The sequence below is a fragment of the Pseudomyrmex gracilis genome, unplaced genomic scaffold (genome assembly GCF_002006095.1).
Source record: "Pseudomyrmex gracilis isolate BER0280 unplaced genomic scaffold, ASM200609v1 scaffold_236, whole genome shotgun sequence".
Classification (NCBI taxonomy): Eukaryota; Metazoa; Arthropoda; class Insecta; order Hymenoptera; family Formicidae; genus Pseudomyrmex; species Pseudomyrmex gracilis.
Window position 1 is genome coordinate 149,065 of NW_018020820.1, and position 24,400 is coordinate 173,464.

Genomic DNA, 24,400 nt, shown 5'->3' on the forward strand with positions numbered 1-24,400 from the left:
TTTAAACGGAACAACTCGTAAGTTAAGATAAGAAGGAATATAACAAATTCTATGAACAAGACATCATAAATGAAAATATTTCTGATAAGTCAGATCAATAATATCAGCTTTTTAAAAATAAAAGATAGAATTAAGAAATTATTATTACACATAACATACATATTGACATTAAGATTACGCTTAATCACTCATATATGCGATAGGATTGAAATAGGCCTGTTTTACCGATGTGTGACTATTTCACTTAGACGGATCGGCACGCGATGGCACTGCTTCAAAGTTCAAATGGGTATTTATTTAAACTGTTTGGTTAAACATAAAAACTTAAAACACTTTCTCGGTAAATTGATACATAAATAAAAAAAAAAATCGTTAATAACTCTTTGTAATAACTTTTTAAAAATTAAAAATATCCGCAGCTATATATCTGACTGCGATAATTACTCGAGATAAACTCGTCGATTATATTTTGATTTAGCTTATCGGGATGTTTCATCGCTTAAAATGCAAAAACCATTAGATATATCATCAATCATGATTTCCCTTCTCCAACAACAAAAATAATTTAGATGTTTATGAGACATTCTGTACATTTATGTGATGATTAATGCAACAGTAAAACATATAATATATCGGTTTTCTGACGAGAAACACGCGCGCGTCTACATGCACAAGCAGAAAAATTTCAGGATGTTCTTACGATAAGACGGTTTCCGGAATGTATGATATAGTCTCGCTTACTCATCTGTTTGCGACGCTCGTATATCTGTTTAACGAAATATCAGGGTAAAGCGTTATATCTCGTAGATTAAATATTGTCGTGTTTGCGAGAAGAGATCTCTCATCTCTATCTCAATCTCTGTATTTCGATTCTGTGTTATTTAAATAACGCGCTCTCTCGATTCTCCTTCTTATATCTCTACGGAAATTTACGACACGATATCGCACAACACACCACAATCGCGTGGAAAGTGTCTGTTGTGCACGGACCGTTCTTACTTCTGTAATAATATACATCGCGTAAACACACACACACACACATATACACACCGTAGAAAGGAAAAGAATATCGATATTAAATATCGTCGCGTCACTTGCGAGTTATTAAATTTCTCAATGTTGAGAAAAATATGCTACGGAAGTTTCTCTCTTTCCGCATCAGTAGGAAAAAGTCCGGTACACGCTGGACGTGTTCGTCGAGTTGTCTGATACTCGGTACACGAAGCAGACGCCGTGAACAGGTGATATATATGTATATATACACACGTACCGTATAAATTAATTAACGTCTGACATGATTATTTTTTTCTATCAAAAAATTGACACGTGCGTCAATTTTTCGTGTTTTATCGAAACTTCGACCGACTTCTCCGAGACAAAGAAAAAAAAAAACACAGTTACGACGATGTGAAAACGATGTGTTGCGTAAGCACGAGATTAATTGTGCTCAATGTGCGTTTGATCGAAGTGTAACAACAATCGATGAAGCGATACGATAGGATACGGATGACCTCGGGACTTTAAATAATCATCTCGGTGGTGTGATCTCTCGCTCGCTGTAACAACGAGAATCACGCAGTTTTCCCGGAAAGGAAGGAACTATAACTACACACACACACACACGGCTGCTGACACATCTGCCGCCGCTCCGCAGTCAGGCATCAATGAGCCAACGTCATACACTCTTTATCCATGTTAATTGAACGAACGCTGCGACTATATTTAGGTCCAACGTGGACGAGATCCGCGCGATTAATCACGAAAAGTGTCGGAGAGTCCTGCGCTTTAAATTTCCGCTGTGACACACACACACGCACACGTGTGTGGATGCCGGTTGATTATCGTAAAAGTGGGCCACATGTCATCGTTTTGTTTTTGCGATATTTCAATTTTCTCTTTCGGACGCCGTTACACGGCGCGATGAATGACAAATGGGTCGGGTGTGGGTTTCGAGATTTTTACTTAGGTCGCTTTTGCTGCAGGTCGCTTTTACTACTCCAACACACGTTATTTACTGCGTAAAACTAAAAATAGCTAGACGGCATTAACTGTGACGGTATAATTGACGGATATAATTGACGCGGTGTATTTCGCAATTGTATATTGGAGAAGAGCCGCGCCGTTCCGTGGCAATTAGCCGCTCATTGAGAAATTATGACTGACATTATTATTACCCGCATAATTGATTAATAAGTAAATCGATTTGTGGGATTGTTAAAATAGAATGTGTACATTAAAGGACTCTGTCGGTGTGTCATTCATTATAATCCGCATATCGAGTCACTTAACGGATGGAGGAAGCGACGTTAAAACTCGTGACACAAATCGATTATCGATTTTAAACGCAGAGTTTCGAGAGCTGCTTCGTACGCTCGTGCTCGATCGCACGATAAAACGCGTATGCACGCGAAGCGTTCAAGGAGGAGAGTAACCGTGAACGCGCGGTCGATCCTGTCGGTTGACCTTGCCAAGTACGCGTGTCAGGTGCGGATGTCGATGTTCGTTCGTCGTTCGCGAAAAAAAAATAGAAAAAACAAGAAAGAGAAATGCGTTTTTTTTCCGATGGAATTTTTTGCAACACAGTTTCACCAAAAATTCGTCATGGAAAACTGGTTACAGTGGAACCGAGTGAGTTTTTTGCGATCGAATCTTATCAGATCTCGTGTAATCGCGATATCTCCTCGCGCGCACAGACGCGCCTTCAACGGAAACGTGTGCGTTTCACGGTGATTACAAATATTTGTACACGCGAGAGTGTGTGTGCACCTGGCCGCCGCTGCGAGGCGCTGCTGTTGACGAAGCCTCTCTCTTTCTCTCTCTCTCCCGCTCGCCAGAGAACCCGACACGAAGCCGCAGTTGCGGGGAATCGCGTGACGGCGGCTGACACGGCAACTGGCCCGGCGAGACTGTCTCTCGGTCAATCGTCGCACGAACCCTGCGGTTCGTCGCCTTTCATTCGGCGCGACTTCGGTCCGCGAAACCGTGAGAAGTCATCCACTTGTTGCCTTTTTTTTTTTTGCATGACTGTGATCCCGAGGACACTTAGCGTCGAGGACGTTGACTGTCTCACACGTGGCCCTTCCCTCCGTGGTGTGCGGATAACGGACGAAAACCGAGAGAAGAAAGAAGGTGGGCTCCCTTTCCCTCCCCGAATTGTAATTGGAGTAAGTGTGGTGCTGTGCAAAGGTGTGCGCGCGTGTAGTAGCGTCGTCGACATAGCCGCGGGTCGTTGCACTTCCGACCGCACTACTACGCGCTCTTCGACCTTTGTACCTCGTGCGTTTTCTCAGGGAGTGTATGTTTACCCCGCGCGATGTTGTTCGATCCTAAGTGCAATCGTGACGGACACAGGAGTGACCGTGGCGCGTTTCGTTCGGTATCGCAGACGAAAAGTGTGTGAAGTGAAAGAAGAGAGAGAGAGAGAAAGAAAGAAGAGAGAAAGAAGCTCGAAAATCGGAGGTGGAGTTTTTAAAAAGTGTTTGTCAACAATAAACACACCGCGAGAGAATGATTTTCACCGGCAGATCGGTGGACGCTCTCGACGAAGTGCGAGGCACCACCGGCGGTGGTGCGATGGTATCTCAGCAGGACGGCGGCGGACGTAGAGACGTGAGCGCCGTCGCTATCGCGGCCGGGTGGTTTTCCAGTTTACGGAGACCCGGCAAGAAGAACAAGAAGAACTACCAAAAGCAGGCTAAGAGCGCTTGGGATCTCAGCGCCTTGTCCGCCACGGTCAGTTCGATACAAAAAAAGAAAAAAAAAAAAAAATAATAATAATAATAGTCCGTAAACTCGTCTCTTAATGATTCGACAGGGTCGTTTTACCATAGCGTAAAACAACGAGATAGAAAACGAAAACAATTTACACACGCAACGCGGAGGTGTCTCTTGCTTGGAATCGATTAACGAAGGTATTAGGAATCGGAAGTAGCGTCGCGAAAATTTAAATCGCCGTTACGTACCCACATGGTAAACGCAATTTGTAAAAGAGTTTCGCGCGCGCTCCCCCCCCAAGGCCAAACTCGTGCCAAACTTCGCCGGGAAACTTATTTCTAGATATTGTTACAGAGAGAGGCGTGAGTTGTGTCATCGACGTTCCGAGATAGCGTGAAATATAACGTTTTGTCGGCACGTTAGCGCGTAATATCGTAAAAAAAAAATATACCAGGTAACTTGTTGTTGATACAAATGAGCCGCGAAGGCAGGAAACGACGAAGGGGAAAAGAATCGACAAAATTGGTCGCGTAATTTTATATATAAGCGGGAATGACGTCGTTCATCGCCACGCAAAGTCGAATTGTTCGCTGATCGGTTAGGAATGCGTATAAAAAATGTTTTACGAGTCGAAGGGAATAAATCACTCGTTACAATCTTTCTGTTGCTCCGATATGTGAAAACCTCCAAGTTTTCTCAAGAATGATATTCTGCAAGACTTCAAAACACTTTGAGTCAAAGATAAATGATGCGTTTTACGTATGCGAAACAGTCTTTGTAATAACACACCGCTGTGTGCGCAATAAGAGGTCTTTTTTTTTTTATTTTTTTTTAGAGCTTCGCGGCAATGAAATCACAGCGACGTTTTAATTCAGTCGCAACACACACATACACACACACAGACAAAGCGTGTCTTCGGGACATAAACGAGTTGTCTCAGGGTCAGCAATCGAATGTAAAATAGATGTTGATCGTTTCTGGCGGTGAATATAAAATTACACATACGACGCGCTGTGTGCTGCGTCGCCGCCACGCATCCGTAGCGCGAAAAGATCCATCCTTGGCAGCGGGCGTATCGTCCCGACGGGATGTATCGGATATATTTAAAAAAAAAAGAAAAGAAAAAAAAACAAATCTACTAAGACGAAAAAAAACAAAGCGGTGTCGTTCCACGATGTCGCGCGACATCACGAATTGAAAACTGTGCGACCGTCTCGGGGGGATGCTTATTTTTAGAAGAAACCAGGACGCGTGCGTCTATCCGTTCGCGCGCGTCTATCGCGTCTATCATGCGCGCGACACGGATGTGTGTCCGCCGTGTATCTTTTGATCACGATAATAGGCATCATCGTCACGAAGGTTCAACGTACCGAAACGTAACAGACGAGCGATTTGTTTTTTTTTTTTTTTTTTTTTTTTTTCGCACTAAAGATGTGGAACTCCGTGATATCTTCTTATTCCACCGACAAGAATCGTCTGTCTTTTTGCACCTTCAAGTGTTCGATTTTCGAATAATAGGTATTCTTCTTTTTTTTTTAGAGCGCTATCTTATCGCACCGTTCGGAGAAGAAAAAAAAAAGATTGCGCGTTTTTCTCAAGCGAGTATATATACACGTATTTTCTCGGTTTTCCCGCCTTTACGAGAGAAGCCAAATAGTTGAAGGACTCATATAACAGAAAAAAGAAGGGAAAAGATCGATCTCGGTCAAACAGTATCGTCTTTCAGAAATATTTTCAACGCTTCTCACAACATCGGTAAGGAAAAGAGAGTCCGCTGTCTGGGTTCGTTTTGCTCCGAACAATTTGGGAAACCCCTGTAAAAATTCCCAGGAGATTACGAAGGAATGTTTCTCCGATATTGTTGTGCTGTGAAAAAAAAAAATACGTCTTCTCGGAACTCTCTCATCTCCATCTCGCACAAACATTTATTCTAAATGCGATTTAAATTGGTCTTGATATGTCTTTTGAAGAAAAATACAAAAAGTTACACGTTCATCGGGTGTGTGGGAATTCGGTTATGTAACGTGTGTAAAAAAAAAAAAAAAAAAAAGTAACACGTATATACCGCGCGCCACATTCCAGCGTCTTTCTTTTCCTCGCCGCGTTCGCGCCATTTGCTTCGATCAAAGAGATTCGAGCCGGGTCAAGCGGCGGCAGATCGAATCCAAATTCGATGACACGAATACGCGCGCGCATGTACACGCGCGAGAGGATGTGTATATACGGAACGCGCGCACACACATACGCATCGGATGCAAGTGCCGCGCGTATGTGACACATATATGTACGTACCCTGAAAAGATGCATGGTGGTTTTAAATAGCTTACTTTGCGGGCATTTACATGCCGAGGGAGATAAATATAATTCCCCGTACGATGAAACGACGGTGCGAGAGTTCATAGAGACCGATTAGCTCGGTCTATATATTCTCGCGCGCGCGCGCGCGTATTTTCCGAGACCGAAGAAAAAAGCCAGCGAGGAGAGAAACACGTCGTGTTAATTAAACCGATGATTATGCAAATCGCAAACGAGAGCGCGCAAAATCTCCGCGCTTGTGTTGCCTCTCCTCTTTCTCTTTCGAGAGAGGGTATCGTCTTTCTAACAAAACGCGCGAGAGCAGCGCATATTCTCGATAACTACCCGCCCGACGAAACGACGAAGGAGGATCAAGCAGACGTATTTAGCGTCACACAACTGCACAAATGGGACACGCGAAGTTTATCTGTCGCGTCGTGTATACGATATGTATATATATATAGGTATACACTACCTTATCGAAACAGACGAAACAGTCGTTAAACGAGAGAAGCCGGTGAAGTTTTTCACGAGAGATGTGTGTGACGAGTCAGTGTCGCGAGTAAGTAAGTAAATCGCTATCTGTGCACGCAGCACAGTCTGATATCGCGCACAAATATCCGTCACGTAAGAGCGAATCAACATGCGCATCGTTGAACAAATGACTAATCGACAATTTGCGTGCCTGTTGACTTCCTATTGATTCACACACCCTCGTCATCGAGATAAAGAGAGAGAGAGAGACACACAAAAGCGTAAAGTAAATTGATTGCACGCAATCGTTTACACGCCGCTTTTTAATCCTTTCGATATTCGCGAGCGCGCGTTTTATTCTTCAGCCATCTCAGCGTAATTTTTTCTCGCGTTCTTTTACATATATTTATAATAATAATTTACATCTAGCTAGAGAGAACATACTAGTGATGAGGATTCCGATGCGAGAGACGTGTGTGAAAGCCCGCAAGTGTCGCCCGTTACACTTAAATAATGGAAAAACTCTCGTTCTCGTCGAAGCACTTGTACGCGTTCGCGGCCGTTTTTCTTCCGCGAATTCGTAACTCCTGGGCAGCGGCCAGACGCGCGCGGTTTTCTTCTTCTTCTTCTTCTTATTCTTCGACTTGAGAGAGAATTCGCGCGGCGGCATTTAGAGCGCCTGGCCGCTATCCAATTACAACTTTGCGCCCGAGTTTCTCCGCTCACCTAAACGTCGATCGCGACGATCTTGTAGCGTTAAAGAAAAAAAAAAAAAGGTTTCTTTGATCCCACGTGAGTCACCTTCCCGCGTGATTGATCTGACTTTATTGGCCCGCGCGATTTGAAAGCAAAAATAACAGGACGGGAAAGAGTTATCGCGAGTATATCGTGTTTTTGTTCGAACCGCGGTCGACTAATTATGTCTGAGAGAATGGATTATCGTGTGACCTCTCACCTCTGATCGCGTGTGACTTTGCAAAACACGTTGTGTGAATTAGTTATTTTTCTTCTTTGTTTTTTCTTTTTTTTTTTTTTTATCTCGAAACTTCTCACAAATATTGCGAATATGTTTTTTTTTTTCCACGCGAAATGTAATCGTTTTCGTTCATTATCAAAAATATATACACTTCTTGTACTCTCTCGTCGAGTAACAGACATTTCATGTATTTCCATCCGGACTATAAAAATATGCGCGTTTTAAGCAAGGAAAAGAGAAGTTTTTTTTTTATTATTATTATTACGAGAGCAAAGAAAAAAAGTTGCATGTGTGCTTTTCGGAATGAGATATTCAAGAGCCCGCGGACACGTTAGACAATCTTGTGATGACGTCTTCGGACATATTATTTCTTATCGACAAATCAACGTATCATTAAGATCTGTGTGTCATTTATTTGCGCCACGTCATATTATTAACGTTCAAGAAAAAACCCTAATGTCTATTATGTCATTATTTATCAGTTTTTACTTGACACACAATTGTTTGTCAGGTATCACTTCTGCTCTTGATAATTAAATTTACATTATCTTCTAATTTATATTATCTTCTGTTCTATTAACTTCGTTAATTTCGTCAAAAGCTCGTTCCATTCGCATTTGCTTGCACCCTCGCGCGCTTTCGTCAATTCTCTATAAACGAGCAATCATTTTCATACCTTCTCCAAATTTATTAAATCCCGACATTGTCTATACATACATATCGCACGCTGGACGTGAAATGCAATTGCGCCGCTTATTGTGTATATATTACGCGTCTCTCGATTATTACGGGAATTGGGACGCCGGTGGGGACGCACACAGAGAACGAGATAACAATAAATGTAAAACACATGTCCGCGAAACGTAATTAGTTTTCGAGACAACGCGCTCGCGCGATCTAATGAGGCGCTAAATCACCACGCAGGCATGCAGTTTGTTCGTGTTCGACTTTTGTCGTGACGCAGACTGGTTGCAAAACTAGCACACGCACGTCTGGCTTGGTACCAGCCGGATAAAGCGGCGTGTATATAAAGTCTAATCGAACGCGAACTTTCGCTCTTCGTGTTCAACCGATTTTATCTTATATGTCTCTCTTCGTTACGTGTTTTTGTTTTTTTCGCGGCGCGACATTGAAATTAAAGAAACGAAATTACTTGACGAAACGGCAAACAGAAGATTTGCCACAGCGAAAATCACATCTTTGTGACGCTAGAGTATAAAAAAGTATCGAACATCGATTTCTACGAGAGGGGAGGACACGCGTTTTTTTGCTGACGATAACGACCGTCCGTGAATCAGATACCGATCGATACATTTCGAATGCACTTTGGCACGGAAGGCAGGAAGATTGCGCCAGATCATAAAGATTTTTGTCGATTGCTATTCGCATCGGCTATCGGCCGGCATTCGAAACATGCGATTCAGTCGAATTGTTTAGAACAAACAATTATTTTCTCGGCAAGAAAATTGATGAAAAAAATAGACAATATACTTCCTTCTTGATTCCTCTTAATTCGGAATCGGTCTTTTTTCTCCCAGCATCTCTCGAAACTCTTTTTTTCGATAATCAATAAAACAACTAGCAATCGGAGAAGCTCGCGAGAAGATAAAACGAGTGTCAGGTCAGATGCGAGCCGTTAAACCTAAATTTATACAAAATTGTTTTTTTTTTCTTTTTTTTTGTTAAACTAACAAACAGAACTTAGGCACCCGAAAGGAGAATCCAGAATTTTTTTCAACATTTTTCTCGTATTTTGAAATCAAATAAATAGCCTCAGTTTCGAGATTAAGATACCGAAGGTAAAAAACAATTCAGGATTAAGATTAAATAGCGTTTTCGAGCAGTTAAATCGACGACAAGAGAGATTTGTGACGAAAATACATAAGAAAAGACCATTGGGAGTCAATGAAACGGTTCTCGTTTCTGAAAATAGACGGAATGCGCGCGCGCTATGTTAATCACACAAGTGTGCGATGTTTCACGTGACGGATGAACGTCAAGTTCGGGAACGCAAAGTTATCTATAAATTCTTGGGAGCGAATCACATCTGCTCTGTGTGTGTGTGTGTGTGTGTGTATTATGAATGCACGCCCTTTGCCCCGTCGTCATTTTGCAGGAAGGAAGTTTAGTTTGCGTTAGGTAGCGCAATAGTGAACAACTTTCGATCGATCGTATAGCGAAACGCGCATGTGACAGAAATAGAACGGAATAAGGCAATCATTCCGCACAGGACAGACGAAAGGGAAGCCGTGGACATATAATGGCATCACCGCCGTCCGTGTACGAAAAGAATATTTCGTGAGTGATGCAAAAAAAAAAAAAAAAGAAAAAAAATGGGTATCGACGAATAAAACCGATTCGATGACGAGTTAACGAGCGAGTTTATTGTCGAAAATAAAAATAAAAAAAATTACAACTCGCAACGGGCTCTCATTTTTGCGTTATCACGTTCAGCGCTTTAATCTTCGGCGCGCCCGATAAACGCATAGATTTTTTTTATACTTAAGCGACGGACTTGCCGCTGCTCTCTTGTGCCATCGTCGGTACCTACCGCGCGCACGGTGACTCAATTGGAAGCTTCTCTGAACAGGAACTCATATAAATTTCCCGCTCCTATCTCTTGATGATGACAAAGCGATAATTAGCAATTCTAAGTTAGCTATATGTATATTCGTTCACATATATACGTAATGAGGTACTTACGTGCATACACACACGTGTGTATCCACTTCAAGGTCGTCGCGAGCATTGTAAGTATGCGTTCTTCAAACGAGGTGAAAATGTCGGAATAATAGCGAGGAGAATGGGGGGGAGGGGTTCTCAAGGGAGTTTGGCTTTCGCGAAATAGCGGCACGTGAAAGAAAGTTTCTTTCTCTCAGTATTCAACTTTAGTTTTATAATGTTCTTAAGTTCGCATACGCACACGCACGCACACACACATAGGGGCGTACCGGTTTTTCACGCGTCGCTCGTCTGCGGCCTTCTCCTTTCGTGGGACCGGATGCGCGCACCGATAAATACAAAAGAAATTTTACCACCTAACAGACAATGCTAACTCACCGCCGAGCAAGCAACTAAGTTATTGTCCTTGTTGTTATCGCGGCGACCCATTAACGAGCCTCATCGGTTAGCAACGTACGGCCGCTTCCGGTCGACCCCTTCCTCTTTCCGGAAATGTGCGCGCGCGCGCGCGCGCGAGAACTGCGAGAATTTTGCATTTTATTTCGTCGTATCGAAAATTTTATTTCGATCGATTGGTTTCGCTACAACGACGACGGTGTTTTGTATTCATTTTTCTAGGTCGTGTAGCGATTGTTGCGGCATTAAAAGCGATGCGGAGCGCATCGCGTGTTGTTTGCGTGCGTTTATCGATTTTTTTTCCCGTTGTGACGTCGGCAAACAGTGGTATTTGTATCTTGAAATTCGTGAAACTCGGATACGTACACTCGAAAACGTGTGGCCGGAAGAGATGAGGAAAAAAAAAAGTTGTGATGCTCATTATAGACATTGGGAGATAGAAATCAGTAATTAAACTTAATGTAAATTTAATGGCGATGTTAAAAATGTTGCGTGTTGAGTTTAATCCTTTTAGCGTGTGTCTAGACTCGACGATTCTGCAGAAACATCGTTACGGAATCAAAAGAGATTTCCTGCTTACTGGCATTCGCGGAATGCGTACGTTGAGAAATGTGCGCGGTGGGAAACGGGCAGACGGTGTCACGAGCAAGTATCACGAAGCAGGAAGCTGCCGCTGCTAGACCGTGTACACGATTCTAAATCTCATCATTCACTTGAATCACACGCGTTAGAGTTTTACGCGGATATATCTCGCAAAGAAGAAATAATTTTTCACATCGTATCGTCGAACGAAATCTAATGCTTACACAAACGTGCATATCGTCAAGATCTCTCTTACGTAGATTAACTCGCTTATTAGATTTCTATTTAGATATTGCAATAGAGTACATTAGGAAAAACCCGATCTTCGAATGGTGGTTGTGTGTAATTCGTCGTCAAATTCTGTTTACAGCAACTGAAAGATGAGTTGGGCGAAGTTGTGGCGGAGATGGAGTCGATGGAGGGCGGCGGGCTTACGGCCGACGAGACAAAACCGTCCAACAAGGCAAAGCAAACATCAATCGGTCGCAAAAAATTCAATATGGATCCCAAAAAGGGTATCGAGTACCTGATAGAGCACAACCTTCTGGCGCCAACACCAGAGGACGTCGCTCAGTTTCTGTACAAGGGCGAGGGCCTGAACAAAACCGCGATTGGCGATTATCTCGGCGAACGACACGACTTCAACGAGCGCGTGCTGCGGGCCTTCGTCGAGCTGCACGACTTCACCGATCTCATATTAGTGCAGGCACTACGTCAGTTCCTGTGGTCGTTCCGACTGCCCGGCGAAGCGCAAAAGATCGATCGTATGATGGAGTGTTTTGCTCAAAGGTACTGCCAGTTGAACCCGAACATCTTCACTAATACGGACACCTGCTACGTGCTGAGCTTCGCCATCATCATGCTGAATACCTCATTGCATAATCCGAGCGTTAAGGATAAACCCAGTGTGGATCAGTTTATTTCAATGAATCGAGGCATTAATAATGGCGGTGATTTGCCGCGCGAGTTGCTTGTGGTGAGTGTGTTCGTGAATATGTGTGCACATGTGTACAAGATATCATTTGTGTCATTTATATAACAAAAATGTGTTTGCAATAAAATGTATTTAATTATATCCCCGCATTTATTTACAGAGCCATTGCGATAAAAAATATTTTATTACATCTGCACATTTGTTTTTTTTTTTTTATTTACAGAGTTTGTACGAGAGTATAAAAACCGAACCTTTCAAGATACCAGAGGACGATGGTAACGACTTAATGCACACCTTCTTCAATCCCGATAAAGAAGGTTGGCTGTGGAAGCAAGGTAATTTACCTGTTTACATATTTCTACAAATTCGCACTGCAACTTGACTGCATCCCGATAATTTTAATTTTTTTTTTCTTTTTCTTTTTTTGTTTACACAATATAATTTGACAAATATACAACGATAAAATAATTTTATATTTTTTATTCATTGTGTGTATGTGTGCGTTGACTTATCTTGATTGAATAACGTATTTTTATCTTTTGTTACACTCTCATCGCTGAACGGAATGCTTATTCTTATATTGTATCACTTTGTCCCTCTGCTGCCCTTTGACGGAGACAGCAGGTAAATAATATCTTTGTGTTAATCTTGAATTCTCAATTCTATATATGTTTTCGCGATTTTGTTACAGGTGGACGTTACAAGAGTTGGAAGAGACGGTGGTTCATTTTGAACGACAATTGCTTGTACTACTTCGAGTACACGACGGACAAGGAGCCGCGTGGTATCATTCCATTAGAAAATATTCAGGTTCGCGAGATTCAGGATCGACACAAACCGCACTGTTTCGAATTGTACGCCGCCGGTTCTGAGTTCATAAAAGCATGCAAGACTGATAGCGAGGGAAAAGTCGTCGAAGGTACGATTCTGTTTTATAGGAGGGGTTTAATATTTATAACAATTGAAACAGAAAATCAATTCAATAGTTTTATGTAAATATAAAATTATTTGCACATTTTATTCAGATATATTTGATATATTTAATATATTTTACCATTTTTATATTATTTTATACTTCAATACATATCTTATATTAAATGTTCGCTACGCTTGTTTGTGTAGGAAAACATACCGTGTACAGAATGTCCGCCGCTACAGATGAAGAAAAAGACGAGTGGATTAAATGCGTGCGGTAAGCTAGAATGATTAAAGGATACCGCCACTCTACATCGCTTGTATCTTTTACCGTCACTTTTCTCTGCAATAAAACGCGAATCTATGTGCAATTACGATAATATATAAATTCTCGAACGTCATCGTTTATTTACAGGCAAAGTATATCGCATAATCCGTTTTACGACATGCTGGCAGCGCGGAAGAAGAAAGCACAAAAAACGAATGTACATTCGAAGAGTTAAACGCTGCCACGAGCCGGGTTTTGAATTGAGCTCGGCGAGGACTCAGAGAAGACTGTTCATTCGCGAACCGGCATTACTGCACCGTGTGATTCCGGTCGAGTACGTTTAAATTTCGCAAAAAAGTTCACCGTAGAAAGAAAGGGAAGAAACAAAACAGAACACGCCGAAAGCGATTGTCGAACATTGTTTTGGTAGAAGTAGAAAACCGGACGTGGTGTCGCGTAACGACACGAAAAAAAATATCATTACAGCAAGCGATATATCTGCGTGTATAAATAACGTAGAACACGTAAAACAATATCACGTTAAAACGCACGATATTGTTTGTAGACTGAATGCGGAATCTAGAATCGGCGCGATACTTCTCGCGAATGCTAGATATAGATGAAAAATAGTTAAATAAAAAATATTATATTAGCGAGAACAAAGATATATTATAAATGTATCATAAATTGCGCTGAATCAGCATTATATCAGCATGTGAAGAATCTTGCGCCGTAGGAGCCTAGTTATATTTCAGTAATAGACGCAAAATCTGCTCCTCTATAATGTTATTCTTTTTCGTAAGAGAGAAAACGAGAATAGAGCGTGCGGCATTACGTACGTCTGAAATCAAAAAGTCTACAGCGACGAACAACTATACCATTGGTCAATTGACACCAAAACGATATGAGCATATATATATATATATATATATATATGTATATGTATATGTATATGTATATTGCTTTACCTAAACATCTTCTATAAACATTTTATAATTTTACTAAAGAAAATCAATGTAAATAGATACGGTTGCGTAAGATAGACATATAATATTTATCCAATTATTATTAATAATTTGTGAGCACAACAGGCTATACAGAAAAAACGAAATTTTTTCATTCTCCGGCAGCTTTGAGATATCTATCATTATAAAGCTCTTCCCATTAAAGAAAACTGAAGGTTAATAAACACGAGATATTTATACAAGGTGCGAGGGTGTCGTGTAAATAGATAATAATTATAAAATTCGCGATTTTTTCTAGTTATACTTATATTGAGGAAAAATGTAAAGCCGAATAAAAGCTCTCGTATTCATGTGATACAATTTACGCGTATTTATTTGAACAAATGTGTACAAAGAATTTATAAAACCGAGAAATAATAAGTTTCTCCGCATGAGAACGAGATTATCTTTTCATGCTTGTGTACAATCTGTGTACGAAAATAGCATGATTAGCCAACCCTGTGAACTCTGTTTTTCTATAATTTAAATTAAAAAAAAAAAAAAAACTGCGTATATATATACATATATCATCTATTTGACAAACACATACACACAAATTATGTGCGTACGTGCGCTTGTATACATATATACGCGTACATAATCCGAAATATAATAATCAGTATATATAGTAAGTTTAAACAATGTCTTGAGATCTGACAGGGAACCTGCGACTCCATTGTTTTTTTTAAAAATAACAAAAAAAAAACGGCGAAAATCTCATGCTAAAGAAAAAAATTGATGATTTTATATATGAAGAATGTAGCAGGATGCGTGTCGTGATCAATGTAACAACCGCTTTGCTAACATATTCGGAAATTTAATGAGAGTTTAAAGTTCTAAATTTTTTTAACACACACTTTGCGTACTTTAAAATACGTTATTGAAACATTGTACGATGATTGTGGAATATTCTATATACAGCGTATGTGTGACGCGTACAAAACCGGGAAAGGGATGATGCTTCGTGCAAAACCAAGTCGAAAATGTAGAATAAAAGTCTTTTGCGAGGTTCAATTCTCAAGAAAGTGAATTTTAAAAACTAAAAGTGATATATCTACTTTTTGTATTTAATTGTGATCTGTAATAATCTTGTATATACATCGTTAAATGTATTTCGATAGCAGTTATTAGTCAACTTTAAAGAAAATTACACTCTTCGCCGTTCAATCAAGCAAATTAATATTATAAAATATAATATTATAAAATTAGTAGTAAACTTATGTGCGTATTAAATTATAAAGCTGTCATTAATAACGTTAACGAATTACATGATATTCCACGACAGGATTATTGAAGGTTAATTAAGCGTAACAAAAAGTGAATGTGTTATCAATTTTTAAATTTTTAAAATCGTTTGCGGAATTCTAAGTTTTGCGTAAAAAAAAACTTTTACTATACATTTTCGACTTTTGCACGAGGATTCATCCTTTTCCCGGTGTTGTATCTTGTCCCATCGTATTGTCTCGCGTAGACAGAGTGTTTCTAAACTGAATCCCATAAATAAAATCACATATTCTACGTTTTTCCGCTTGATTTTTCTACGTAGAACATGTATTTTCATTCGCAACATTCAGTTTAGAAACACCCCGTGTATCTTACACACACATATTACATATACATGTACGTGTATGTGTGTGTATAAATTTGTGTGAAGACTCTCTTACGTTTACTTCCGAAATCAGCATGATGCATTTTTTGCGGATAAAACTTTTTCGTGATTGTCTTAATGTGAAAATTTGTATACACGTAATTCCTTCGTGAAACTTTTTTTTGTTACTTAGCATTCTACGCCCAGCCAACAAAAACAAAAAAATTAAAGAAGCGCAGGTGCCTTTTGAGATTGTCGAGCTAGTCGTGTAACAGTCGATCCGTCATATACATAAAATATTATATATATATATACACACTAAAGAATCGAGGAACTTTCTTTTGCTTGAACGCGGAGGAAAGCCAGACATCGAAAACGCCTTATTATGATACGTTTAGATAGTGAAACGCTGAAATAATAGTAGAAGACAGATAAATAATAGTAGCGTACGTAATTTTTTAAATGTTATATCATTCTTGAAGAAACGTTAGGAGATTTTGTTTATTGTAATATAAATAAATTATATATATATATAGGGCGAAATCTCTCCCGCGCTAAAACGACCGACAATGAATTTACGAACGCATTTTTTATACCGATATATTGAAAACGTAAATTATAAACCAATTCATTAAGTCATTATATTCATTTACTTTCATGTGTAAAAAAACAAAAACGAAAAACAGATACATTACAATAGACTAATTTAATATTTCACTGCGAGACGCGTGCCTGTGTGTTCCTTTCGCAGCCACTTTGCTCTTCCCCAGAATCACACACACACACACATATATAAGTCGACAATAATGTTATGTTTTCTCAAACAACAGTCAGTACGAGTAATAATACACATGATAAAAAGTATATAAAAATAAACAAAAACAAAATGCGGAATATGTTTCTTTTCGTGCTATTTATTGTAAATTTATGGTTTTTGTGTAGTCGAACACCGTCGTTGTAATATATTTTGTGTATATCATTTTTCCGATTTCTATACAAAGAATCAAAGTCGATTGATTACTTATGCTAGTACATAGAGACTTTCCGTAATTTATGTAATTTGCGAATGGCAAATTTTTGTCCTACGTTTTGCGATGGTAACGTAAAATTTATGTGCTCGCGTAAAATAACGTTTTTTTTTGTATAGTTTATATGTACATAAAATATACCGTATATATAGATTTTTACTGTGTCGGGAATGCGATATTTCACGATATATAAGAGAGTCACAGTCATTATTAAAGAGAAAAAACTAAAATGACATATATACGAGTAGTATATTTCGATGAAATACGTTGATAGTAAAACATAAAACAAACTTAAACGACGATATATCGAATATTTGTACATACATACACGTACACACAGACACACAAATCCGTATTAAATTATAAGCTTAGCTGTGTAATACAGGATAAAGTTTTTCGTCTTTCCTCTTACAACTCGATTCGTAATTTTACTCTCTCTCTCTCTCGCTGTATATTTCGTTGTAAAGTACAAAAAGTGATGTGTGTAAAACAACCCGTTTAAAACTGTGTATTAGCGCATAATAATTGAGAACTTAAGGAATTGTATAGAGAATTGTACTTTATATTAGTAGGAAATTTGTACATAATTTTGTTATATATTATTTGATAAAAAAAAAAAAAAAAAAAACACGTATATGTTGGATATACGTAATGAATCTAGCGAAACCGAATGTGTATTAATTTAATGTGATTAATAAATTTATTTCTAGAAATTTTTGTCACTTCACGCACGTAATTGTTGGCGAATCACACGGTCGAAAAAACGCGCTGTATGAAATTTCAAAATGGATATGTGTGGTGGCGCTGAAAATTGACGCGCACATCTCCGCGGTCCGTTTGTTTTCTTCTAGCCTTGAAATGGATCTTTCTCAGAATCTAAATGCTGCTGCTCTCTAGAAGTGTGTGAGATTTGATTATTTGCGATGAGCGCCAAGGAAAATCCCACCTCGGATTACAAACGAAGCGAACGACAGGAAATGCTGGCCGCTCCACCGTTAGACTTGTCATTCAAAAAGGCCACGACCATGAACGGTACATTTAAATGAAAAAGAAAAAAAGACAATTTTGCATAAGTGGCTTTTAACGCTCACACATGCTTCGTGAGTCAAAGATATAAGTTTTTTTAATCGAATTAATAATTCGGCTTATAAAACAAAACTGACAATACTTTTACTGCTTTACACAATCGTTTAGCGAATCTTCTTCGTTTTTTGCAGAATTAATGAACAAACGCGGGCAGATAATACGCACCGGAAAATCTGTCAAAATAGTTAAGGATCGTTATATGACCAGTACGTTATGGTTAAGCAACAATCTGTTGCGTTCGATGGACGGTCTTTGGCGTCTCGCGGAGAAATTTCTCGATCATCCCGCTTCTCTCAGCTGGTTGGATTTGTCTTTCAATCAGATAAGTCAAATCGGAGAAGACATCGAGAGATTCGCGAACTTGAAAATTCTGTACTTACACGGCAACAAAATCTCGATTATCGCAGACACGCTCAGACTGCGAAATCTACATAATCTCAGATCGCTGACGTTACACGGTAATCCAATTGAGGACACTCCCTGTTACAGAGGATACATTGTGCACCTTCTCCCGCAGTTGCTCGTCTTGGATTTTTCACCGGTAATCGCTGCCGAAAAGAAACAGGTACTGCCCGTTGGATTTTCCAAGATGACTCAACCCGATATAAGAATATAAAACTTTATTCCTATATATGTTGTTGCATACTTTTGATATATACACACATTGTTTTCAACACTTGTATACATTTTGCGAAACACATGCTGTGTACCATATTGCTAGTCGAGGTATATTGGCTTTAAAAAAAAAAAAAAAAAGCACACACATAAATGGTGTGACAAATCAATACTTCGAGTGTATTTGTACGGACGTCTCGCTGGTAAAATTTTTATAAAAAAACAAAAAAAAAAAAAAAACTCATAAGTTGTATAATAATTTATCGTTGTAACAATTAATGATTACATTTCGCAGAAAAATATATAATACCTGTAATCTTTTGAAATTGAAATCAGAAATATTTACCGCACACTTGCAAGCAGTTTTTATTTGTGCAAGCAATTTATTATATGCTTTCATTTCCTCATTAAACATCGTTCGTTTATATTGTGTTGTGGTTCTGTGTTAGTTAATATAAAAAATTACAAATGTGTAATGTATTATCGCAACCTGGAACACATCTGTGTTTTATATCGTCTGGAAAAACTTTCGTGGAAATCTTTCTCGTTATAACTTTTTTTTCACATACGTTATTCATACTTATAAATAGTATAAATAATGAGAACACAAAGTTGCAAAAAGTATAATTCCAATAATTCGTTAAGATTGTTCTAAAAATGATGCGCGTCTTACAAAAAATTCCGAAATAAACTATAATTGCAGCAATTTTTCTTTCTACAAGATATACACTCGTACCTTATAAATCAATTACAATTGTTTTAATATGTTTTGTCGATGATATTTTAAAACGCAACATAATATAAGTTTCTTAAATATCGTTCTCAGTGCAAACGTCTGCGTTTGCTACGATGTTTGTTTGATTTCTCCAAATCTCTGTCCCGAGATCGACTTCGCGATCTGTAACTTCGCGATCTGCGCGACGACTTATGACTACCCGACCGTCGTCGTTGTGATTTTTTGGCCTTACCAGATCTACTATGACTGTGACTTCGGGATCTACTTCTGCTGTGCTTTTTTCGCTTAGAATGCTTTGTTCCTTCGCCACGCGACGGCGAGGTACTCGGAGATCTTGAACGTCTGAAAACACATAAAAACAAATGATTTTGAAACGTTTCTTCATTAAGATTGCGATATCTACACTGTGGCAACATTATATAATGACTTTTGAAGGAGAAATAAAAGGCTTTTCTCTCCAAGAACATTGTCGTCCCCTGTTTCTTCTTCGAAAGATATACGGAACATATCAAATAAAACGTTTGAAGACATTACCTGGGTGATTTGGTTCTTTCGGGGACCGCGTGCGTGCCGCTACGACTGATGAATCCGCCCCAAGCGTTGTGATGCTTCGGCAATGGAGGACTTGGTGTGTGACCGTCGGCGTCAGTGCCGCGCGCCTTGGTCCTGGCCTCCTCGTACTGACGTCGCAGCTCTTCGACGCGTTTTTCCAGTTGTTCCGGTTTTATACGTGGACGCAAATACAAACGTAATATTCGCACACACACATCTCTGATATCCTTTTCCTTGACTCGGAAGATCAGAAACCAAGCAGGCGACGTGGGCAGTGGTAGTTGCAGTTGACGAGCGGCTAGATAAATGCACGCGCACGCGACAGTTTCCGGCTGATGGCGCAAGAACACGTCTGATCGCAACGAGTCGTTCATATAATTCCAACTTTGTTGCATCAAGGCTCGATTTTTTTCATAACCTAACACTTGCAGGTACATGACTATGATCTTGTGAGGATGTTTCACGTGAACACAAAAGCCCAGTTCCTTCAGCACTCTTCTCTCCGATTTGATCACTTGATTCTTGAGAGCTACGTAATTCTGATCGAGAATAACAGGTTGTATTGGTCTGCAACAAGTAATAAAAAAAAAGCTTGCCTTAAATTTTTTCTTTATTCAGTGTGCAGTATACGTTTTGTTTGAATTTTTCATTTTGCAAGATAAAAGCACGAGAGAGCAATATGTACTTACTTTTGGCTAGAAACTTGCTTAATGTGATAAAAAACGTTGATCACATCTCTGATACGTCTCGGTGCTTCCTCGATCTTGCTAGCTAAGCAGATGCAACCCATTGCAGTTATTTCCATATTGTGTCTAACTAATGATTTGCTATAATAGAATCGTTGGAATATTACTTGCCCGGTAGCCATTGCGACCTACACAGATGAAAAAAAACAAAAAAAAAAAACAAAAAAATTAGTATATATATGTATAGATTATGTTCTCAACAAGAGTGAGTTTTGATGAGGTTTGAAGATGATTTTAACCCTTTAAGGACATGAGCAGAGATACTACCGTTGTCATACGTCTTATATATATTTTGCTGTATGACACGTTGACATATCCAGGCATACACCTCGCCACTCATGTTTACATTAGCCACCGACTCTGGAAAGTACATATATATTTTGAGCTATTTTTGTCAGTTTTGCATTATAAAAAAAAAAAAAAATCAAGTACATAGATGCAAGTTCTGACAAGAACTCACGTCATAAAAGGGTTAAAATACATACATAAATTATCTTTACGTTAAAAACAGCCAAAAAATAAATTGACTACACAGGAAGCAAAATTATACTACAAAAAGTAACTATTTCTCAAGTTTCTAGTTTCTTTTGTTTTTAATATTCGTTAAAAGCACACAATAACATATCTGCGGATATTGAATTGATTGTAAAGATGTTCTACTTCAAATGCTTCTAATATCGCTATGTTACATTTATGGCCCATTACTTCGCAATTTTATAAATTTTTTTACAGAAGACTTCACCTTCTTAAAAGTATTAATAAATATTATTAAATTACCTATAGCTATAGATATATGCGCTTTATAATACATTTTGTATATAATAAACTAAGATATTTATAAAACACGTAAATTACGAAGCACACATTTCAGAAATTGTACGCACCAACAACAACGTGTACACTGTACACGTGTGTTCAAATAAAATATATATAACATGTGTACGTATAAAATAAAAATTTACTTAATAAAACGCATCAATATATAAATATAAATTGCGGTATAGTAGTTTTAAAATGTATGTGAAAAAAAAAAAACCCAGTTCCAGTGTGTACAACAAAGAAATGCCAGGAAGACGGCAGATGTTACGAAGATTAGGGATAAGGTTAGGATCGACATTTATATTGACGATGAAGACACGCGAAACGAATTTACCTGCGGCAATTTCAACAGAATACCGGCCGTCTGTATAAGTTCGCATCCGAGTATCCGCAAATCCGCCTCGATTTCCGCATCGAGACCGTCCAAAGACGACGGAGTCGAGTCGAGTTTTTCCTTGGGCAGGAGACAATTCTGCAACGTTAACACGATCTTGCCGTAGGGTTTCGCGTTCGAAACCGTCGCGTTCTTCGTTGACGTTGTCGAGGAATTCTCCTTCGCATTCATCTCGAAACGCTCTCGATTAGAATCCAGCGATACGAACAAGCACGCAAAGGTTTTTAATAAAATTACGATTTTTGCACACAATCGTACAACTCGCTCCGTCAACACGTTGCACATAACCCCATTGTGGCTCCGACAGCTTCCACCAGTCGCTAACAACTCACTCCATCGCCTTCTACAGGTTACGTTCTAAAATCCTATCTTGGTAACCAAAAACTATAGCACACGTGACGTGAAATATAGCATTTTAATAACCAAGGTAGAATTTTGGAACGTAACTCAGTGTTCACAAGCTGCGTTCCGTTTCACGCGTATGCGCGCATTTATCTATACTATACGTCACGTGTACTATAGATAAATGCGTGAAACGGAACGCAGCCATACATACTCGCGTCCTATTCTACGCTTCATTGGCTGGGCTGTGTCCAGTTAAGGGAACAGGAACAAACGCAGGAAATGCAGGAAATACAGGAATTGAAATGCGGGAATAGTAGGAATTGAAAGAAGTCGAGAAAGTGCAAAAGAAAAAACGAGAAGGCGGCTCTCCCCGATCTGTTGCGGAGCATGCGCAGTAGCAGACAGAGTTGTCTGCACACTTTCTCGACTTCTTTCAATTCCTGCTATTTCTGCATTTCAATTCCTGTATTTTCTGCACAGCTCTGTGAGTTCAGCAGAACTCAGCGTTTAGCAAGCGATTTGCGCTTATTATTTGTGATTGAACTTTTCTCGTAAATTTATCGGAAATATGAATGATATACGCCAATGACAAGCAATAATCGCAATGCGCTTGCTGCGTTCCGATGTTCACTGCCAATACTGGAAATCTATAGCATATGTGACGTAAATTATAGAGTTTTAGTACTGTAAAAATATCGGAACGCAGCCACTGGCTTCCGTGGCAATGTGTGTGGTACCATTGCGGAAAAAAATTCTCAAACTTGAAGAAGATTGCTCGCGAATTTTCCTCTCTAGCGTAAACTCGTAATCAAAAGAAAACAATCTTACTCGAAAAGTCGAGAAATTTCTACAAATAAACTCTGCAATATAACAAAAGAAAAAATAGTTTTCGTTTTCTCAAATAGAACAAGCACTATATTTTTTACGCTAAAATGTGTAGTTTGAATTTTTGCGCAAAACTTGAGAAACTCGAGAGTTGTTACCGCCAAATTTTTAACAACAAAGTTCAAGTTGTGTCTTCTTGCATGCAACTTCCGTAACTGATATAAAATTTCGTTGCACTTTGTTACACGTTTTATCTGCGCCAAGATATAGACGTCCATAAACGCTCACGCGTCTCAGCTGTAAGACATGTTGCGTCATAAAAGAAGACAGATAATAGAGAATAAGAAAAAATATTTCCTCTTTAATGCGTCACAATGAGCAACGACTAAAAAGAGGAACTTTCCTCCTTCTCTCCCCCCTCCCTCTCTCTCTCTCTCTCTCTCTCTCTCTCTCTCTTTCTCTCTCGGGAGACAATTGAGAATGTCGATCACATGTCCGCGCATTTATCTGCAATTACGAATAAAAATTGGAAAAATAATTGAAGATATATATTGTCCTGCACAGAGCAAAAATTTCCATTAAACATCTATTTATCACTATTGACGTCTAACGAATGTCAAATGGAGGTTTTGTTTCTTAATATTATTGATATTGATTAATTAAAAAATTATTTATATAAAGTATATATTGCGCCTTTACATTTATTTACATATATACCCTATAAGCGCATAATATTATTTCATATCAAGTAATATTCTGAGCACATTTTTGGAATATTAAACGTACTATTAAAATATTCATATATTCTAGAATATTCTAAGAATATTGTGTGCTTATAGGGTATGTATCATTACGACGTAAACTAATAATTTCTCACGAAAAGTATGTATACACGGAAAAGCGAGAAAATAATATTATGTGTGTTATCAAATTCTTGCCCCTTCCCCAATTGTAGATTAAAACAAAACTTCCGAGTAAACACAGAATATAACTGCTATATAATTAAAAAATATAACACGTAATATAACAACTGTTATACTCTATTAACATCGATGATTATATAACTGTTTTATAATTTTAATATAATTATATGTTATATACCTATTATATAACATGCAACGACCCCATGTATGTATATTAATTGTTACATTTGTTTTATTACGACAATGTTGTTGTTATATATCTGTGTTTTCTGGGTTGTATATATTGCGCAGAAATACATCTATATACGTACATCACCGTAATATCATGTACATATATATGTCTGTATACACACATTTCCGTGAAAACTCGATTGTTCAGTAATCGAACACAAATATTTGTATATACGTTTGATAATAGTAAACACAAAATAATACTAACGTAACATTAATGTTATAATTTCCCACTCAACAATGTAACTGCTACTACAAGATATGTTACATTG

At 38.7% G+C, this 24,400-nt stretch overlaps 3 protein-coding genes across 4 annotated transcripts; 2 read left to right on the forward strand and 1 right to left on the reverse strand.

Moving 5' to 3' along the window:
* The first annotated feature begins 2,844 nt into the window (after positions 1 to 2,844).
* Positions 2,845 to 14,789, forward strand: LOC109859088 (cytohesin-1). Its single transcript, XM_020436978.1, has 6 exons — positions 2,845 to 3,732; positions 11,490 to 12,095; positions 12,277 to 12,388; positions 12,745 to 12,972; positions 13,176 to 13,245; positions 13,384 to 14,789. The coding sequence occupies exons 1-6, from the start codon at positions 3,508 to 3,510 to the stop codon at positions 13,469 to 13,471; spliced, it is 1,329 nt and encodes a 442-aa protein (XP_020292567.1). The 5' UTR covers positions 2,845 to 3,507; the 3' UTR covers positions 13,472 to 14,789.
* On the forward strand, positions 14,790 to 18,698 carry LOC109859089 (leucine-rich repeat-containing protein 51-like). 2 transcript variants are annotated; one of them, XM_020436979.1, is made up of 2 exons: positions 14,790 to 17,888; positions 18,074 to 18,698. In XM_020436979.1, the coding sequence occupies exons 1-2, from the start codon at positions 17,780 to 17,782 to the stop codon at positions 18,556 to 18,558; spliced, it is 594 nt and encodes a 197-aa protein (XP_020292568.1). In that variant the 5' UTR covers positions 14,790 to 17,779; the 3' UTR covers positions 18,559 to 18,698. The 2 variants fall into 2 exon arrangements, with proteins under 2 accessions (XP_020292568.1, XP_020292570.1); XM_020436981.1 differs by having other exon boundaries at positions 17,798 to 17,956.
* Positions 18,548 to 22,245, reverse strand: LOC109859087 (cyclin-L1). Its single transcript, XM_020436977.1, has 4 exons — positions 21,745 to 22,245; positions 20,535 to 20,719; positions 19,828 to 20,412; positions 18,548 to 19,635 (listed from the first exon to the last, which is right to left on the reverse strand). Exons 1-4 carry the CDS (start codon positions 22,087 to 22,089, stop codon positions 19,380 to 19,382), a joined length of 1,371 nt encoding a protein of 456 aa, XP_020292566.1. The 5' UTR covers positions 22,090 to 22,245; the 3' UTR covers positions 18,548 to 19,379.
* Positions 22,246 to 24,400: the final 2,155 nt, after the last annotated feature.